This window comes from Heterocephalus glaber, unplaced genomic scaffold (genome assembly GCF_053883595.1).
Source record: "Heterocephalus glaber isolate CG9 unplaced genomic scaffold, H.glaber_assembly_v1.0 deba00001781, whole genome shotgun sequence".
NCBI classification, from domain to species: Eukaryota; Metazoa; Chordata; class Mammalia; order Rodentia; family Bathyergidae; genus Heterocephalus; species Heterocephalus glaber.
In genome coordinates, this window is record NW_028258467.1 from 1,696,595 (window position 1) to 1,716,160 (window position 19,566).

The 19,566-nt window shown below is 50.1% G+C and overlaps 1 protein-coding gene, 1 long non-coding RNA gene and 1 pseudogene across 2 annotated transcripts; 2 read left to right on the forward strand and 1 right to left on the reverse strand.

The window, feature by feature from the left end:
• Nucleotides 1-22: 22 nt before the first annotated feature.
• On the reverse strand, nucleotides 23-5,371 carry LOC101708230 (mesothelin). The gene is made up of 16 exons (XM_021251363.2): nucleotides 5,129-5,371; nucleotides 4,770-4,813; nucleotides 4,460-4,509; nucleotides 4,095-4,215; nucleotides 3,530-3,615; nucleotides 3,262-3,391; nucleotides 2,985-3,178; nucleotides 2,654-2,744; nucleotides 2,479-2,581; nucleotides 2,067-2,245; nucleotides 1,814-1,969; nucleotides 1,564-1,706; nucleotides 1,358-1,485; nucleotides 707-801; nucleotides 306-492; nucleotides 23-228 (listed from the first exon to the last, which is right to left on the reverse strand). Exons 1-16 carry the CDS (start codon nucleotides 5,208-5,210, stop codon nucleotides 140-142), a joined length of 1,878 nt encoding a protein of 625 aa, XP_021107022.1. The 5' UTR covers nucleotides 5,211-5,371; the 3' UTR covers nucleotides 23-139.
• A 2,107-nt stretch (nucleotides 5,372-7,478) lies between these two features.
• On the forward strand, nucleotides 7,479-12,631 carry LOC147820932 (uncharacterized). The gene is made up of 2 exons (XR_015447941.1): nucleotides 7,479-8,501; nucleotides 11,782-12,631. It is a non-coding gene; the product is annotated as an uncharacterized LOC147820932 (long non-coding RNA).
• A 3,029-nt stretch (nucleotides 12,632-15,660) lies between these two features.
• On the forward strand, nucleotides 15,661-15,779 carry LOC147820933 (5S ribosomal RNA; annotated as a pseudogene).
• Nucleotides 15,780-19,566: the final 3,787 nt, after the last annotated feature.

A 19,566-nucleotide genomic window follows, 5' to 3' on the forward strand; every position in this document is an offset into this window, starting at 1 on the left:
GCACAGGGCTTGACTGCAGAGGAATGGGCTACCATTTATTGAGCTCAAATGCCCTTGGGCCAGACAGTGATCACCTGGGCCTGTTCCCACTGGTGGAGTTCCACAGTGGGCAGGGGCCAGGGCATTGGGAGTGGGAGCCTCAGCTCAGAGTATCAGCCATGAGCAGAGCAGGGGTCAGTGCCACCACAAGTCCAGACGCAAGGAAGGAGGTCCCTCCAGAGAAGGCTTCTGTGCGGAGAGGAGGAAACTCAGACCCTCCTGCCTCCACATGCACCAACTCCACCCCCAGGCTTCTCAAGCCCCACCTCGGGAGTTGAGTTCCAGGACCAGGTACCCATTGGGGATACCACCATGGAGCCCCAACCCCAGCATATCCAGGTCCTCCTGCCGCTGCTGGAAGATCCATTCTTTCACGGGGCTGTTCCTCTCCTCTGCCTTCAAGCCTGCCACATGCGGTCCCAGAAGGTTTTGCACCTCAGCCACGGTCAGCCGCTGCCAGGGCACCAGGCAGTCATCAGGGCCTCCAGGCTGCCCAGGATGCTGGGACTCCACTGTATGCAGAGCACCCATGCCTCCTGGGCACACGGATGCTTGCCTGGGTCCCTCCAGACTTGAGAGCTTGGCCAGCTGGCCTGGTTCAAAGGTCACCCCAGGAAGGCCCCACCCACCATGAGACCCCACCTTCTTGAGGCTCTGCCCCTCTTACCTCCACAGCCTCAACTGGCAGCTTCTTGAATGTGGCCATGTCCATGCTTACATTCTGGTGGCTGAGGGCCTGCAGATCCTCTGTGGAGGCCCCACCTGCCCGAGAGGAGAGGACCCCAAGCTCCAGGCCTCACAACATACCCTAGACCTATCCTCTGATCATAGTTACAGGAAGCCCACCTGTGTGTGTGTGTGTGCGTGTGTGTGTGTGTGTGTGTGTGTGTGTGCGCGCGTGTTGTACTAGAGATTGAACCCAAGAGTGTTCTACCACAGAGCTACATCCTCAGCCCTTTTATTTTATTTTGAGATGGTTCTTCTACATCACTAAGTTGCCCAGGCTGGGCTTGAACTTTCAATCCTCCTCCCGCCTCAGCCTCCCAGAGTGCTGGGATTACAGGCCTGTGCCACTGGGCCTGGCTGAAACCCACCTTCTTTACAGCAATTCCCTTCCTCCTAAAGAATTCCCAGTCTGGCTTTGCCTGCCCACAGCCTGACCCCTTGGCAGGAGAGGGTCAGTCCCCTAGCAGGGCTAGAATCCACAGCTTCCAACATGTTTTAAGGGGCAGGGGACAGGCCGCCCTGTGGCACTGGCCTATGAAGTATATCTTGGCACCCCTTACTGTCCCATTTGGCCATGTGCACCCTGGCTCACCCAGGAAGGCCCAGATCTTCCCAATGTACTCTGGCCCGCTCATGTTCTGGAATGCCAAGTGAGCCCTGGGATAGAGGACGCCTAGCTGTTTTGAGCTGCATGAGTCCAGGTCCTGAGGCCTGGCCGCCCTGGAGCAGAATAAAGTAGGCAGTGAGTAGGGGGCGGGATATGCCCACCCTGCCCAACAGACACCCCCCATGACTCACCACAGGACACTGGCAGGCACGGAGCCCAGTTGCTTGGGGCTGAGGGCACACAGGTAGGCGGGATAAAAGCCATCCAGGGCATCCAGAATGCCTTTTTCCAGCTGGCCCCTCTCCATCAGGTAGCGGGCAATCGGGGTGACCAGCTGTAGAAGGAAGCCATTCAGCTGCCTTGGGGCAGGAAGCAATGTACTCCTGCCAGCCCCAGCTGCATACCCTCATGCCACAGACACTCCCCCAGGCAGGTGGTCACCTCAGTGTCCATATTTGGCCTTTTGCTGACTTTGAGCAGAGCTTTCAAGGTGTCCAAGGAGGTCACATTCCACTTCTGAATGTCCTCAGGGCTCATGAGAGAGAAGAAGTGACCCAGTCTCAGGATCAGGGACTCAGGGTAGCCTTGTGGGTAGGTCTGGGGGGGGGAAGTGACCGTGAGGATCAGAGCTCCTCCCTGGAAACTAGGAAGTCCTGGGCACAGCAGGCAGGCAGGAGCCCACAGCAGGAGTTACCTCATCCAGCTTGCGCTTCAAGATGTTGAGCTGCTGGTAGGTAAAGGGAATGGCATTCACCCGGTCCATCTGTGAGGCCAGCAGAGCACCATCCACACAGGCCTGCAGTTCCCAGTCCTCATAGAAGAAGAGATCCTCATCCACCACCTGGGGCTTCCGCCCTGGAGGACAGGCCTTCTCTGCAGGACAGGCAAGGGTCAAAGGCCAGCCTGCTTCTTTCAACCTCTCCTTCCTCCCATAAATGCCACAAGACCTTGAGCCTCCATTTACCCACTAGCAAAATGAGGCAATTCTGTACACTCTGTAAGGTTGTGATTGAACCAACTGAGGAGCCAAGAAGGGTTGCTTGTAGGGGCAGGTGAGGCCCTACAATGCCAGACCCCAGCCTGGCCCAGCAGGATGTGGGGCTCACCCTCTGTGCTCCGCTTGAGCCTCATGAGGATGGTGGTCAGCTCAGGCCATGGTCCAGATGGATCCTGGGAGGTCCGATGCAGGATCCAGGCATCTGTGACTTCCTGAGGACAGGACAGGGTGGCTCAGCTGCACGGGCCCAGAGGATCTATAAGCACACTGGAGCTGAGTCTCACCTTGGGGATGGTATGGATGGTTGACTGGTCCAGCACAGCCAGCAGGCTCTGCAAGGCGTCCAATGTGGAGACCGACCACCTCGATGGAGGGCTGTCCAGATACAGGAGCTTGGCTCAAGGAGCCCCCAATCCAGCCCCAGACACACAGGGAGGGCAGGGGGTAAACCCAAAGTTGGGTCCCTCCCCTGCAGAGACCCTGGTGGGCACAGATAGGGTGCAGCAGGAGATACTAGACCCTGAGCTGCCCAGTGCAGATGAGGAAATCCTCAGACACAGCTCCCCATGAACCACCAACCCAAGCACCTCCAAAGTCCCACACACCCGTCCTCACCCATAGGGGGGCCCTCCGCCCTGCAGAGCTTCCTTGGCTGCCTCCTGTTGGTCCTGGTCCAGAGGCCCCGGGCAGGCTGCCAGCCGGGGAAGGACCACTGCTGCAGACTTGGCAACAATGTGCCCAGGCAGGTCACAAGCTAGGCCTCCCAGGGCCTGCACGTTGTTCTCACTCACCTGAGACCCCTGCACACCCTGCATAGGCAGTGAGCCTCAGCACCTCTGGGGAACCACCAAGCCCCCTCCTTGCTGCCTTGCCCCCAGCCCCCATCCAGTACCTGGCAGGTCAGAGCTGCAAGTAGCAGCCGCCGCCGCTCAGGACTTCCCCGAGGAAGCACATCCACATTAGCCTTGGCAATACTGGAGAAGAACTGGGTACAAGCCTGGGACCCCGTGAACAAGTCTGGGCTGCAGAGGCAGGGTGGATGCTGGGGCCAGCCATGCACACTGCTGCACCCCCCTACCTGAGGGTTGGCCCAGCTGGCCACTGAGCCCCTGTGCTTTGAGGTTGAAGGGAGGGTGTGCAAGCCTGGAGGGTGTCCCTACTTGAAGAAAGGCAACATATCCAGCGGAAAGGTGTCCAGGTTCTTGGGGACAAGGTGCTTGGAGAGGTGAAGTGCCAGACAGTGCAGCTGCCAGGAAACCAAAAATCCAGCTCAGAAAGTTCTGAGTTACCCTAAAGATGGGCCAGGGGCCCCTGATTGATCCCACCCCATGCTGCTCATGCTGGCCCCAAGCCCTGCTCATACAGAGCTGTTGCCCTGAGCACTATCCTGCTGGGGCACCAGGCACACAGGTGCTGGTCTGCAGCCCTCTCCCTGCCCGAGACTCACCCACCCCATATCATGCCTCCTACGCCCACTGTGGGCCATGTTTCATGGACAGACCCACCAGAGCTGCCCCTGGTGCTCTAGGAGGCAACAGCTAGGTTATCTCAGATTTGCTCCCAGAGAACTATACCCAAATGGGGTCAGGCACCTTCATGGTCAGTTCAGGTGGCTAAGGAGCTATGGGAGGAGCCACAGCCAGGGAGAAACCCTGAGTGAGCAGTGGTGTGGTAGCCCTGGGTTCACTAACTCCTCAGCCTCCCCTGTCCCACCTAAGGACTAACCTGATCCACTCGGAGCGTGACATTCTTCTGCTTTATGGCCATGGCCAGATCCTGGGCGTGCTCAGTGCTCATGCCAGACACCTCCATACAAGTGAAGTCACGGAGGAAGCTGGGGTCAAGGCTGGGGACAGGCCAGGGGTATGCACAGGGCTGCCCTGCCGCCACATCATCCCCACAAGGGACCCTATGAGCACCCTGGAGGGCAAAGTGTCACCATCCCCTGGAGGAGTAATCACTTCCCCAGCCTGGATCTCAGCCAGGCAGGGAGGACATGGGGGGACATAGGCTCAGGAACTTGATCATTGAGACTTGGCCATGATTCAAGGCCACCAGAGTCCTTGAGGGACATGAGGTCTTGCACTTACCTGACAATGTCACTCTTGTTGGCCAAGACTGGGTTGGGGAGTATAGCCGCCTGGGGAACAGGGCCTGGATGAGGACTCCCTAAGCAGGAGTTTCTCAGGCCCAGCTGTTCCCTGAGCCAGGTTGCCTGCTGGGACCATGTCTTGGGCCCATGGCTTGACTGCTTCCTAATCCAGTCCCTCCAGCCTCAGACATACCCTTGCAAGTAGGCACCTCTGAAGTCCAGTAGATTTGTGCACATTCCACACCCCTAGGCAAAGCTGAGACCTCCACCAGGACCAGAGGGCCCTCCCATCCCCCAGAGGACCTCACCTGCTGTGTCATAACTGTCTCTGTCCTCAGAGGCTGCACCCACCCTGCAGAGTAAAGGACATAGAGTAGAGGGGAGGCTTAAGGTTTCTGGGGTGTGCCAGACCTTGAAGAGGGAGGAGGCAAAGGTAAGCCTCTCCCTGGCGCAGCTTGTGTATACCCTGCAAGATGTGAGACCCATGCCATCCTAGGCCAGGTGACTGGGAATAGGGGCCCCAATCTCACTGGGATTGGGCCTCCTGCCCTCACCAGAAGTGAAGGCCTCTTCTGCGTGGAGCCTCTCCCCGAGCCCTGACATGCTAAGGGCCTTGGGTTGCATTCCCCCTGGCCCAATACCATGGAGCAGCCAACTCCAGACTCACCCAAGCTGAGGAGCAGCAGAAGGCTGCTGTGGATGAAGGTCCTGCAGAACCTCTGGGGGAGTTGAGCTGTTGACAAGGCCATGGTCTGTAGAGAACAATGACTCTGATGTGCCCAAGGTCTCCCTGCCTTTGTACCCAGCACTGTTCCCACACGGTGAGCGGCCTCTGGAACCAGAGAGCTCTAGTTGAAACTTCTCTGTGGGCATCTGAAGCAGCAATTGGCTGTTTGCCCTGCTCTGCAGACTGCCCAAATCCACCCAAGGGGAAGACGCCCTTGGCGGGGTGGATCTGGGTCTGAGCCAGCCCAGCCCCTAGCCATGAGCCCTGGGGCAGGCACCCATCATCTCCTCTCAGAGCAGGGCAGGGCAGGCTTACTGCCAGGAGGCAGGGCTGCTTCCCACTCAAAATGGACCTGTTTTCCCCATTTGACCAGGGGGATTGAGCAGCTCAGGCTAAGGTTGTAATGTGCAGCCCCTTCCCCTCATAGTGCCCTCCACTGCAGGTACCTGGGCTTTGGGAAACCTGGAGAGGATGAAAGGCAATGCCCTCCACCAACTCAGTGGGACACATGGCTTCTCTGACCCTACTTTCAGGTGCAAACATGGGTGGGCCAGTGGGCAACATGGAGGGTACCCAGAGTGGAGCTTGGGGACCTGTGGCCAGCGTGAGTGGGGGCCCCTCCCTGGAGAAGTACTGTCCTCCTGGGATCAGGGTAGGGCCTACAGAACCAAATCACCCTCCAGGAGGCCTTTGCCCTACTCCTGCAAACCTGGCCCAGGCATACCCCACCATGGCTCAGAATCAAGGGGCCCTGCTATACCCATGCTTCAGCCACCTATCCACTGGGCTGAGCTGCCTGGGGCAGCCTAGTGGTGGGGTATCTGGGAGCCACAAGGCCTCCAGATGATGTCCTCTCAACCCCCACCCCAGAAGGCAGGGAGAGCCCTGTGGCTGCCACACCCTTAACTAATGGCAGAAAGCCAGGTCCCCAACCAGAGAACAGGAGACAAAGTGGGTGTGGACAGGCAAGAAGTCTCCCCCATGAAGTGTTCTCCCGTTAAGCAGGACATGATCTCTACCCCATGTGATCCAAGGACCCCTAGCACCCACACCCAGGAAAGCTTCAGCTCCCTCCCTGCCCAAGCCCACCACAGATGGGGTCCAGAGCACAGGTAGGGTCCAGGTGAAGTCCATCTCAGCTCAGTCCAGAGTACAGGCGCTTACATGTGAAATGGGGTGACATTCAAGGTGTCCTGTCCAGCACTATTTCTGAAAACACCAGTTTCATGGTCCTGGTGGGACAGCCCAGGACAGGTGCCAAAATAGTCCCATCCCTTATCTTGTGTCCTCTGGGATCAGTGTCCATCCAGACCCCACTGCTCGTTAACCATCCATGCACTTACTGAGCACCTACTGTATGCTGGGCCCTGTTGTGCTAACAATTTCCCAGGAGGGTCTGGTCTTTGAGCAGAGCACAGGCACCTTGAAGTAAAGTGGCCCTGTCTCTGGGATGGTGGCCAGCTCCCAGCTAGAGGCTGCAAGACACTGCCCAACTCTACTCTACCCCTCCACTCCCCCTAATCCCCGCCTGCTCTCTAGCCCAGCCAGATCCAAGGTCTGGCCTTCAAGTGGTAGAAAATGAAGCCAGACCACATTCCTTGTGGAGGTCAGGTCTCGGTGAGAATAGGTGGGAAGAATGTAGTTTACAGTCAGGACTTAACACTGAGCCATCTGCTCCTACCCTCAGCAGAGAGATGCTGCGTGGCTGACCAGGGCCACACAGGGGCCAGAAGCAAAAATGACCCCTGAAGACAGCAGAGGATGAAGGCCCTTACTGGCCCCCCCTTGTCCAGCAGGGAGCAGGAAGGGGGCCCCAGGCTAGGCAGGGACTTGCTGGTCCCTCCCCTGGCAGGTCCCAGTACCAGGCTGGGCACTATCCCTGCTCCCACCCAGGGCGGTTGGGTTGAGGTGTCAGGCAGTGCTGGTGCAGGCGTCTCCCACACCTCTCCAGCATACCCATTCCTACGCATGCGCACATGCATGGACACATGGGACCTGCACCCTGTCCCCCACCCCACATTAACCAGGCCATAGTTACACCCTCGTGGGCTTGTACACCAAGCTTAGTCTCAGAAAATGTGGAGTCCTACCCATCCCCCAGCTACATCGGGTTCTGTCCCGAAATGGCCAGCCGACCCACCCCAATGGACATGGGGCTCACAGTGAGCCATCCATGGGATGCTCCTTTACCCACTACCTGGATATTCACTGTAACCAGGGGCTCCTCACGTGGGCAAATGCCCTGTGGCTCTTGTCGGACTTTCACTTTAGGAGTCCTGTCATCCTGAAAAGCTGACCTGCTGCAGCCTCTGGCTTTCCCAAAGGAAGGGGCAGATTCAACACCACCAAGAAAATAGATAGGGACTTTCCTGGGTCACAGACCCTGGGCAGGAGGGCAGGTCACGGAAGCAGGAAGAGTCAGGCAGAGCGGGTAGTACGTGTGGGAACAGGGTGTGGGTCACTGAGTTCTTGGCAAGTGCCAGATGATCTCTTTAAAGGCAGCTGGGAAAGTGGGAGCAGGCCTGCCAGGCAGGAGGAGTGTCTGACTTGGGCCACCTAGGGAAGTGTCCCAACACCCATCACAGCCCCAGTCCAAGTGGCCCTTTCCCAGGGTCTGGGCCAGCCCTACAGCTGGAGTCACTGGTAAACCCCGGTGACAGAGACGGAAGAACTTGAGCCTACTCAGTCTGTCTCCACGCCTGAGAAGTGGGGTTATAGAGACACCAGAGCCTCTTAAACTGTGAAGAGCAACTAAGGAAGATTGGCCCCTGCAGCCAGGAGGAGAGGCAGCTGCTTATTCGGCAGGAATGTGTGGGTGGAGACCTTTAGGAGGAGCAGTAGACAGCAGGAGTGGGACCAGGCCTGGGCTGCCTGGGGGAGGAGGGCTGCCTTGGCCCTCATCTTTGTGGACATGGAGAGAGCCCTAGGCCCGGGCTTCGTGGGATCTTATGCTCCCATTTCTCCAGAGATAAACTGAGGGAGCAGAGTGACCCAAGTCACAGAGCAAAGTAAGGGTGTGGTCTTCTGGCTGAGTCATGGTAGGCTCTGCAGGCTACAGGGGCTGTGTGCTGGCCACACAGCCAGCCATGGCTCCCAGGAACACAGCCCACAGTGGGGGAGGCCCAGTTCTTCAAATATGCTCCCGACTCAAGGCAGTATGGTGTGGACATCACCATGGCTCTGAAATGAGCAGGCGAGGAGTGGTGGAAGTGAAGAAAACTGGGTCCAGGACTGGCCCAGCACCACAGTCTACCTCAGTGGGTCCGGCTAACTACAACAGACCTGCATACCCTCACCGGCTGGAAACCCGGAGGTAAAGTAGGGCTATTGTCCAAGGCATAGTTGCCCTTCCTGGATTAGATCACAGTCTGGGTGGGGTGACCTTGAAGCCAAGTCTTTGCTTCCTCTCCAGCTCCTGCAATAACATATGATAACCAGTTCCCAATGCGGAATCTGTCTCTGCCTCTAATACCTGCAAAAGGGCTGGGTGCAGAGGGCAGGGGATTTAGCTCAGTGGCACTGCACCTGCCTCATAAATGCAAGGTCCTGAGTTCAATCCCCAGTACCAAAAAAAAGTATAAAAAGAGCATAGATAAATTTGGGCCGGGGATTTAGCTCAGTGGTTTTGCTGTCTGCTATGCAAGTGCACAGACCTGAGTTCGATCCCCGGTACCAAAAAAAAAAAAAAAAAAAAAAAAAAACCAACCAAAATAAAACAAACAAAAAAATCAGAGTTAAAAAAAAAAAAAAAAAGGGCTGGGTGCAACTCAGTGGCAGAGCATGCTTAGCATGCACAAGGCCCTGGTTCCACCCCCAGCACCAAAACCAAAACACATGCAATAGCTTCTGCTTGCTGAGCTGATTATACAAAGCACCTGTCTCTGACCTTGTTTGTGACTAGGTTTCCTGTTATATGCAGTTGAGCCAATCCTAAGTAACAGAGAATTCTGCCAGGTACAAGAATCGGTTTACAGCCTAGGATCGCAGCAAGTTCAAACTGGTCTGAGTTACATAGTGAGCTCAAAGAGCACAAGGCCAGCCCGGGGTACATAGAGAGTTTCCGTCTCCAAAACAAAACACAACACAACAAAAGAATCAACTTACAAAAGTCAACAGAGAATTTTTTTTAAATCCCTTCATAGGAAATAATTGAAAAATGCTGGTCAAATTATGTGTAACAAGATAGGAAATGAATATCCACCCTTTTTATTGTAGAATTCAAAATATAATAATCAAATTCAAGCCAGGTGTGGTAACATTAACCTGTAATCCCACCTACTCAGGAGGCTGAGGCAGGAGGATCCTAAATTGGAGCCCAGACTGAAAATAGCAAGAGTATCTCAAAATAAAAAAACGGCTGGAAGTGTGGCTCAGTGATAGAGTGTCCCGGGTTCTATTCCTAGTACCACACACAAACACAAATTGAGTACAAATTTTGTAACATACAGTAGGTCTGTTCATGAGAATGAAATAATTCCATGGATAACATTTAGCCTAGCCAGGCGTGGTGGTGCACACTTGTAATCCCAGCACTGGAAGGCTGAGGTAGAGGATTGCAGTGAGTTTGAAGCCAGCCTGGGCTGCATAGTGAGTTCAAGGCCAGGCTGAACTACATTCTGAGACCCTGTCTCACAAAATCAAAATATTTAGCCTAATTGAGGTTCAAAGTTATTATTTCCTGCTATCAAAATCATTTATAAATATTTGACTTGTCAGGGCTGGTTTGGGTGAGAGCTAGAGTACCTTGTCACCTGGAGGGGACCTGACACTGCTGGACCCCTCCTGACAATAGCAGATCATCACATGGCAGATCACTTACTTCTAGTCCACGGTCCAGTGGCAGCTCCTCCATCACACACATAAATGGATTCTGGAATGTGGAAATGTCCTTTGTGTTTTCATCAATGAATTAGTTTGAGCTTAAAAGATACACCCACTAAACTGAGTGTAGTGTGTGTACCTGTAGTCCCAGCTACTGGGGCCTGAGGCAGGAGCATCACTTAAGTCCAGGAGGCCCGGGGATTTAGCTCAGTGGTTCCGGCACCGGCCTTAAGAGCGCAAGGTCCCGAGTTCAATCCCCTGCACGAAAAAAGAAAAAAAAAAGTGAACCTTAATTATTGGGCCGGGGATTTAGCTCAGTGGTTCCGGTCCCTGCCTCGCAAGCACAAGGTCCCGAGTTCGATCCCCGGTACCAAAAAAAAACAAAACAAAAACAAACTTAAGTCCAGGAGTTTGAGACCAACCTGGGCAACACAGTGAGACCCTGTCTCCTGAAACAAAACAAAAGTTAAGTGTAGTGGCACACACCTGTAATACCAGCACTCTGGGTGACTAAAGCAGGAGGATCAGAAGTTTGAGCATAGCCTAGGCAGCTCAATGAATTATCAAAACCCTGTCTCAAAAAACTAAAAAAAATTTTAAAAGGGCTTGGGGATGAAGCTCAGTGTGAAGGCCCTGAGTTCAATCCCCAGGGCTTAAAAAAAAAAAGTGGTAATAAGATTCACTCCTAGTTTTAACTTTGCACAAGAAGTATATAAATTTATTAATTATTAAAATGATAATAATGTAGAACATACTTCACATGTAAGAATGTTTCTCCTGTCATTTGAGGTTGAGTTTATTAAGAAACATTATCAGGTTTGAAGCAGAAGTTGAACCCCAAAGTCCTTTGGTCCTGATAAAACAGGCAGGGCCAGGCTCTTCCATCCTGAGCTATCCCTCTGCCTCACCACACCTGTGCCATTGTTACACAAAGACAACCGGCCCCACAGAAGGGCAAGTGTCATATTCAGTGGCTACTTCTGACAAAACCCTAAGAACTGACAGTGGCTAAGTGGACAATTGGCTCTACCAGTTCTACAACATCCCAGAAATTCAAACACTTCTTGCAGAGAACTTGCTGAAGAGTAACAGTGAAAAGTCACAGGCGTCACACACATCACATTCTCAGAGCTCTGTGAATGTGTCCTTCTGAGCCGCTCACCACATATTTTTACCACCATCATCTGTAACAGGAATTGGCAGGTTCCTTGCAGATTCTATTGCACTAGTTTTCTTGACCTTGAAAATGATTTATCTCCGTCATAGCTCCACACTGACTGAGTTCCTGTGGCTTCCCAAGTCAGACTCCAGGCATGACTCCACACAGATGTGAGCTCCAGAGTCCCAGAACTGTCTGTCTGGTCAGCAGGAGCCAAGTAAAGGACTTCAATCATCTGCCATATTTTTTAATTGACCATTGAAATTGCTCCCTGCATCTTTATGTCTCAGAACAACTGTTCTTATCAAAATGCCAGTAGTTTTGAATTTATTTTCTCTGGACATTCTTCTTTAACTGCTGCAATCTAACATGATTTCACTAAGTCATAATCGAGCGATGGCTGTCCTTGCTTGGTTAACAAATGAGCCACTCATAAATTTCATTGAGGGCCGGGGATTTAGCTCAGCGGTTTCGCCACCTGCTGCGCAAGCCCAAGGACCTGAGTTCAATCCCCGGTACCAAAAAAAAAAAACTTCATTGAGTTGCTATTTTTTTCTCAAGATATACTACTGTAATGAGATATTTATTCTATGTTTTCCAATTTTTCCAACAGGAGCTCTCCTATGAGCTGGGGATGTGTCCTGCAAAGAATTCTGAGTGTGATCATGCCAACCAGATGCAGTGTCACCGGATTGTAGACACCATACTTGTCCATCCAATATTTATTTGTCTTTTTGCAACATTGGGGATCAAAGCCAGGGCCTCGCATCTTTACCAATGACCAACTACCCCATGCCAGCCCATCTAATAACAAGTAATGTATACTCCATGGAGATTTAAAAGCATGACCAGTGTGTGGTGGTGCACACCTGCAATTCCAGCAAACTGGGGAGCTGAGGGAGGAGAAACGCAAATTTGATCCCTGCCTGGGCAACTTAGGGACTTATCAAGACCCTAAGTTATCAAGTTATCAACTTAGGGACCTATCAAGACCCCAAGTCTCAAAATAAAAAATAAAAAACAGCCTGGGGTTATAGCTCAGTGCAAAGGCCCAGGGTTCAAATGGAAATTATGTCAATGGACAGTAAAGAAATAATATTGTATATCTTAAACATATACAATTTTTATTTGTCAATTACGTTAAGGATGGGAAAAAAATTTAATGAAATAAATCAGCACATGGAGAAAAATTTACAAGTTATGGGGGGGTTTGTTTGTTTGTTGTTTTTTGAGACAGTCTCACTATGTAGTCCAGGCTGGCCTCAAATGTGTGGCAATCCCACTGCTCAGCCTCCTGGGATTACAGTTATGTGTCACCATGTCCTGAAAAAAATTTACAATATATACCATATACAATGTGTATATATATAGTCTAAAAATCTATGACCTATGGTGCCACTTCAAGAAACTAAAAAAGCACAGAACTCGCAAAGTAGAAAACATAACAAAGATGACCTTGGAAATTAATGAATCGGAAAACAAGCAATAAAGAAATTTAACAAAATGAAAAGCCAGTTATTTCAAAACAACAACACAGTTAATAACACTGAATTAAACACTTTCAATGAGTGCATTGCATGATATGTGAATTATATCTTTTCTTTTCCAATACTGAGGATTGAACTTGGGGCTTTGAAATTGAGCTACATCCCAACTCCCAACTCCAACCGCCCCCTCTCACTTCATTGCAAGACAGGGTCTCTCTAAGTTCCTAAATTTCCGGGAAGGGCTTGAACCTGTGATCCTCCTGCCTCAGCCTTCCAGAGTGCTGGGATTATAGATGTGCAGCACCTTAACCAATCTCCCATAGTGGGGATTAGACCCAGGGAATATTGAACTATGTCTTCAGCCCTTTTTTATATTTTATTTTAAAGTCAGTTGCTAGCCTGTGATCCTTCTGTTTTTTGGCATTTTCTTTACTAGATCTTAGCCAAAAGGCCAAGAAGTGATGGGCATTTTAAAAAAATACTAAACATACACCTGACCACACAATTTAGCCATTCCACTCCTAAGTAATTACCCCGGAGAAATAAGATCTATGTCTTATTACATGTATATCCATAGCAGCTCTATTCACAATAGCTAAAAATAGGGAAAACATACTTTCATCAATAGATAAAGGGACAAAATAGAGTATATGCATACTGTGGCTTAGTGTTCAACAGTAACAAGGAACAAACTGCTGATACCTGAAAAAAAGGGGTGAATTTCAAAATCATTTAGCTGAGAGAAAGGGGCAAATTCAGAGTACAAAATGTATGGTTTCATTTATAAAAGGTTTTTTTTAATATTGGGCATTAAACTCAGGGTCTTTGTACTGAGGTACATCCCCAGCCCTTTATTTAGTTAGTTATTTAGTTGGTTAGTTAGTTAGTTAGTTAGTTATTTTGGTACCCAGGATCAAACTCAGGACCTTGTGCTTGTGAGGCAGGCAGCAGAACTACTGAGCTAAATCCCTGGCCCTATTTTTTATTTTGAAACAGGATTTGACTAAGCTGCTCAGGCTAGGTTCAAACTTGCAATGCTCCTGCCTAAGCCCCCTAGAGTTCTGGGATATAAAAGAAATTTTAAATGCAAACTAATCTATTAGGACAAAAAAGCAGACCAGTGGTTGCCTGGGGGCTAGGTAACTTCATCAAAATTAGGGATTCAAATTATTCAGGAATAGGAGGAAGGAATGGTCCACAGAGGTACAGAAGGAAACCTTTTGGGGGTTGTGTTAGTCAGCTCCCTGTTACTGTAATAAAATACCTGATAACCAATTTATGAAGAGGGAAGGTTCATTTTGGCTCATCGTTTTAGAGACTTTACTCTGTGTTCCACCAAGCCCATTACTTTTGGACCCTTTTCAAGACAGCACATCAGGGGAAGAACCTGTGGAGGAGCAAACTGCTCACTTCATGGTAGCCAGAAAACAAAGAGAGAGAGAGAGAGAGGAAGGGGCTGGGTCCCAACATCCTCCTTGATGGCATGCCCCATAAGACCAAAAGATGTCCAAAGAGGCTCTCCCCATAAAAGTCTTCACCACCTCCCCAGGTGGGGGATGCCCATCCAAACCCTAGCAGGGGTGATAGGGATATGGTGCTCATTCTCCGGGTGTGTATAACTTTCACAACTCTCTGAACTATGTACTGGAAATGGATGCATTTATTGTATATAAATCATATCACAAGAAAGTTTATTTAGAAATCAGTAGCATAATGGGCTGGGAATGTGGCTCAGTGGTAGAGCATTTGCCCACTTTGGCCATACCTTGGGTTTGATCCCTAGTGCCACAAACACACAGAAACAAGCCCACACCATAACCAGTGCTGGAGAGAATGTGGAGAGACTGGAGTCTTTGGGCATTGCTAGCGGGAATGTGAAATAGTAAGCCACTGTGGTTCCTCAGAAAGTTAAACTGAGGTACTACATGACTCAGCAATTCCAGTAAAATAGTCCCAAAAGGTTTGAAAACAGAGACATGAACAGGTACTTGTACACTAATGTTCACAGCAGCATTATTCACAGTAGACAAAAGGTAAAAGGGACAGGAGAATCCAACAGCAGACAAGCAAATTGTGCATCCACATGAGGATGTCATCACCCTGAGAGAAGCTAAAGTCCTTAAATACCCTACAATGTGGATGAACCTGGAAAATGTTATGCTCGGTGAATAAAGCCAGACACAGAAGCACAAATACTGTGTGACCCCATCCAGATATCCAGAGAGGGAACACCAGAGATAGAAAATACAATGGAAGTTACAAGAGACTGGGGAGAGGTAACAGAGAATGACTCCTAATGGGTACAGAGTTTCTGCTTGGAATAGTAAAAATTTGCTGGAAATGAATAGTGGTGATGTCAGACAACATCAACAAAGTATTGGGGGGCGGGGATTTAGCTCACTCGTTCCAGCGCCTGCCTCACAAGCGCAAGGATTCGAGTTCGATCCCTGGTACCAAAAAAAAAAAGAAAAAAGAAAGAAAGAAAGTACTTAAGGCCATTGAATAGTACTTAAGGCCACTGTAATCCTGTCACTCTGGGAGACTGAGGCAGGAGGACTGCAAGACTGACTCCAGCCTAGGCAACCTAATGCTTTAGGAAGACACTGTATTAAAATAATAACTAAAGAGAAAGAAAAGAAAAGAAAAGAAAAGAAAAGAAAAGAAAAGAAAGTCAGGCTGGGCATATAGTTCAATGTGAAAACCCTGGGTTCAAAAGAAAAATATTGAAGTGGTAGATTTTACGTTATATACATTTTGCTAAAATAAAAACCATCCCTTTATAGAGAACAACCAATAACAAATATAATAGAAAAATATATCATTTCTAATACTCATGAAATCCACAACCAAATGAGAGATACAGAATGCTTTGTTGTGGAAAAGCCTGGCAGGATGGAGCTGGCAGTGCTCATCACTGTGTAAATTCGACCCTAATAAAAATTCTAGGGGGATTTTTTTCTCAGGATCTCAACAAATTTATTCAACAGTTAAAAGAATAAATAAGGGTCTATGGCCATACCACCCTGAACGCACCCGATCTTGTCTGATCTCGGAAGCTAGGCAGGGTTGACCCTGGTTAGTACTTGGATGGGAGACCGCCTGGGAATACCAGGTGCTGCAGGCTTTTGCATCCTTCCTTCCTCTCCTTTGGGCTGGGGATTTAGCTCAGTGGTTTTGCCGCCTGCTGTGCAGGCGCAAGGACCCTAGTTCGATCCCTGATACCAAAAAATAATAATAATAATAAGGGTCTGGGGATTTAGCTCAGTGGTTCCGCCGCCTGCCTCACAAACGCAAGGTCCTGAGTTCAATCCCTGATACCAAAAAAAAAAAAAAAAAATAGGCAATAAAGAGAAAAGACCAATAACCACATATTAAGATAAAGCCACAGTAATTAAGTAGGAATGGACATTGGGACAGACTAGAGATTTCAAGAACAGTACACCCACATGTGTGTGGGGCGCCGTACTGGAGGAAGGTGTCCCCACAAAACCATATGGGGTCACACCTGCTGGGCAGATGGGAGAATCTGACCCACTACTGGAAGACACAAAGCAAAGCTGGGTGTGATGGTGTATGCCTGTAATCCCAGCATTCAGAGGCTGAGGCAGGAGGATCTCTGCACCTGGACTACATAGCAAGACCCTATCTCAAAAATAAATAAATAAATAAATAAATAAATAAAAATTTTTTTAAAAGACACAAACCAAGCCCCTCATATGCATGGTGGCTCCCTTCATGTGCACAGTGGGTACCAAATGTCCTGAAAACAGTGTATGGAAGAAACTACAGGAATAGAAAAAAAATAATTGAGGAATGGAGAAAGAGTCCCAAGCTCCCCAAACGGAAGCTACACATCAAAGACTTCATTGGAATCAAGAGTTCCTGTTCAGTAGACAAACTGGCAGCTGAGGCAGATGTCAAACAGGTGAAAGATATTTTCAATACCCCAAATGTCAATGGCCCAGTAAAAACAGAAACCTATGGAGAGCTGCAAATCCCCAATCAAACAACAAATCGAGCAGAGAGGGGACAAGGGCTCCCGCCAGCAATGCACAAAGGCTGAAAGGCTGGCAGGTTTATGGCGAGGATTCTGACCTTTGTAGATGCAGATGTTCAAATTAAGACAGGAGATTCACATAGGCAGAAGTAATGGCCACTATTTAAAGAAATAGTGGAACCTCTGGAAGTGGAGAAAAATGACAAATGCCTGCCAGGTTCCTGTGAGGACCCCTGCCTCCAGTGCTGGTGGCCCTCATGCCCACAGCCCAGCTGGCTTCCCCCAGACAATCCCATCCTTCACACCCCTATTGGCTGCCAGTCCCAGCCCCAGGCTATGGCTGGCCTTTCCCTGTGAAGAACAATACAACTTCCAGGTTATTTACTTCACACATAAAACAAACCACCTTTTTTTTCTTTGATTTTTCACATGGCTGCCATGCCAGATGGCATATAGAAAGCTGGGGACATGGGCAGTAAAGGAATTTACCAATAGAAAATGAATATAGGAAAGAAAGGGTTTATTTAAATCACCAATTACACTGTGTCAGAAGGGACAGCTAGCTGGTGAGTTTCACAAAGAGATTACGCAGTCAGGGCAAGAGACAGGGGTTTGTGTATGGGAATGAAGACGGGAAAGGTCTGAGTCTGAAAATGGAGATGTCTTAGAAGCACATTTTCCAGGGTATCTGTTCTTTGTTAGTCTTTCAGGAAAACTTGTATTGTAACTAAAGTTGTACATCAAATTTGCAAGTTGTCAAGGCCTCTTACTTAGGCCTCCAAAAAAAAGGCTCTTTAGATTGAGATATGGATATCTGTATGTTTCAACCTTTGGGGAAGCATATAACATTATGTCAGGGGAGAAAAGGATGGCTTTTGTATTTCCCTTTATTTTTTGTTTGTTTTGTTTTTGAGACAAAACATAGTGTCTACATAGTGTCTCACTATGTAGTTCAGGCTGGACTTGAACTCATGGTGATCCTTCTGCCTCAGCCTCCTAAGTGCTGGGATTATAGATGCATGCTTCTACACCCAGCTGTGTTTACTTTTATCTTATGTTATTTTTCTCTTCAATAGTGCAGTGCTTTATGACTGTCCAGTACATGCTGGGCAGAAGTGTGCTATCAAAGAAGTTTGGGTGCTAAGAATTTTAACCCTTTTATCTCCACAGTGACTAAATCTGTTCCTTATCAAGGAACCTCCAGCCACATCTAAGAACCTGGATAAATGGGTCACTTCTGTTCTGCCAGTCTGGCTTCTGATGGGAATATTTTTTGTTTTTGTTGTTCTTTTATTTTTATGGGGTTTGTTTGTTTGCTTGCTTGTAGTACTGGGGATTCAATACTGGGCCTTCTCACTGAACTACATCTCTGGCTCCCTTTTTTTTTTTTTTTTTAATTTTTGAGGCAGGTTCTCCCTAAATTGCCCAGACTGGGGGTCAATTTGCCATCCTCCTGCCTCAGCCTCCCAGAAACCTGGGATTACAGGCATGCATCATAGTGAGATGCATTTTGTAGAGGCATCTGACACTGATTCAGTGATTTCAACGAGGCTGGGATGCAGGGAAGCAGGTATCCTGGGCAGGATCCACGAGCTCTGTAGACCTGGGTTCCAAGCTCAGACAGTGGGCTCTGCTCTGGTTTCTCTAAGCCCCATACCCCAAAGTGGGGAGATGAGGAGTCCTGATGGCCTGAAGTAGGCCTTTGGGAGTCTCTGGACAGTGATGTGCCCTGTGTCCTCTTCCCTGGGGAGGGAACTCCTGGAGTAACCCCAGCCCCATCATGACCTCTCCTCACCTCAGGGCTGGGTTGTGGGGACCACTAGGGTGGCTGGGGTTCCCCAGCCTGGCTGGGTGTGCTGAGTGTATCCCCCACCTGCCCATACCTCCTGTCTGCTAGGGGACCCCTGCAGCAGACACAGGAACTGAAGGGAGCAACAGAGGGGTCCATCTAGAACAGGTAGGGAACTCCTCAACTCCCAGATGGCTCTCCCTCCCCACTGTGTGTCCTGCCCTGGGTGTCAGTGAGGAGCCGCAGGCTCTGGGCCTCACAGCCCAGTGGAAGGAAATGAGCAGCTGAGCAGCAGCAGGGAGGCTCCATGATACTGGACTAATTGGCTCAGGGTAGGCTGTGGGCTTCTCAGGGGAGGGAGGCAGACAGAGGGCATAGCTTGGGGCACCTTCAAGGGATGCCAGCACCTCTGTAGCACTTGCAGCCTGTTCATGCCCAGCGAGTCCAGGGCCACCCTGTCCCCTATGCCCACCCACAGATAGGGGCAGCCACGCTGTGGCCAGGCCAGCAGCACCATCCCCATTCTCCCACCCGTTATGCTCTGCCTACACTGTGCCCTGGACCTTTAAGTGCTCAATGGGGGCCTCAGGGGTTTCTGCAACAGTGAGCTGCACCCAGACCCATCACACTGCTTTGCCCCCACACCCCTACCCAGTGTCCACAGGTATAATCCAAGCAGGGCCCAGTGCCCAAGCATCCACCTTTAGCCTTATCAGGGCCTATTTGCCATTGCCCCTCACGGGCAACCCCTATGGTGGGGACAGTGGTGGCCCAGCACACCACCCACCCTGTGCCAGCCCTGCTGCCCACATCCGCTGTTCCCATGGGGAGTGGCCCCGGCAGCCTCCTCATTAACTAATTGTGCCCGTGCCAGACTCCACCTGTTGACAAGATGTGGCAGCCCAGAGGGAAGACACCTGTGTTGATTATGCCACTAATGATGCGCACATAGCCCGACAGCAGTTCCCCTCAACAAATAATACACATCTGCCAGTGATGGAGGACAGTCTTACTTCACAGCGGGCTAGGTGGAGAACAGTGGGCCTGATCTACGTCCAACACCACTGCCCTAAGTTTTCCTACAAAAGGATGCTTTCTCCCCAGATTTTGGTAAGGAGGCCCTAA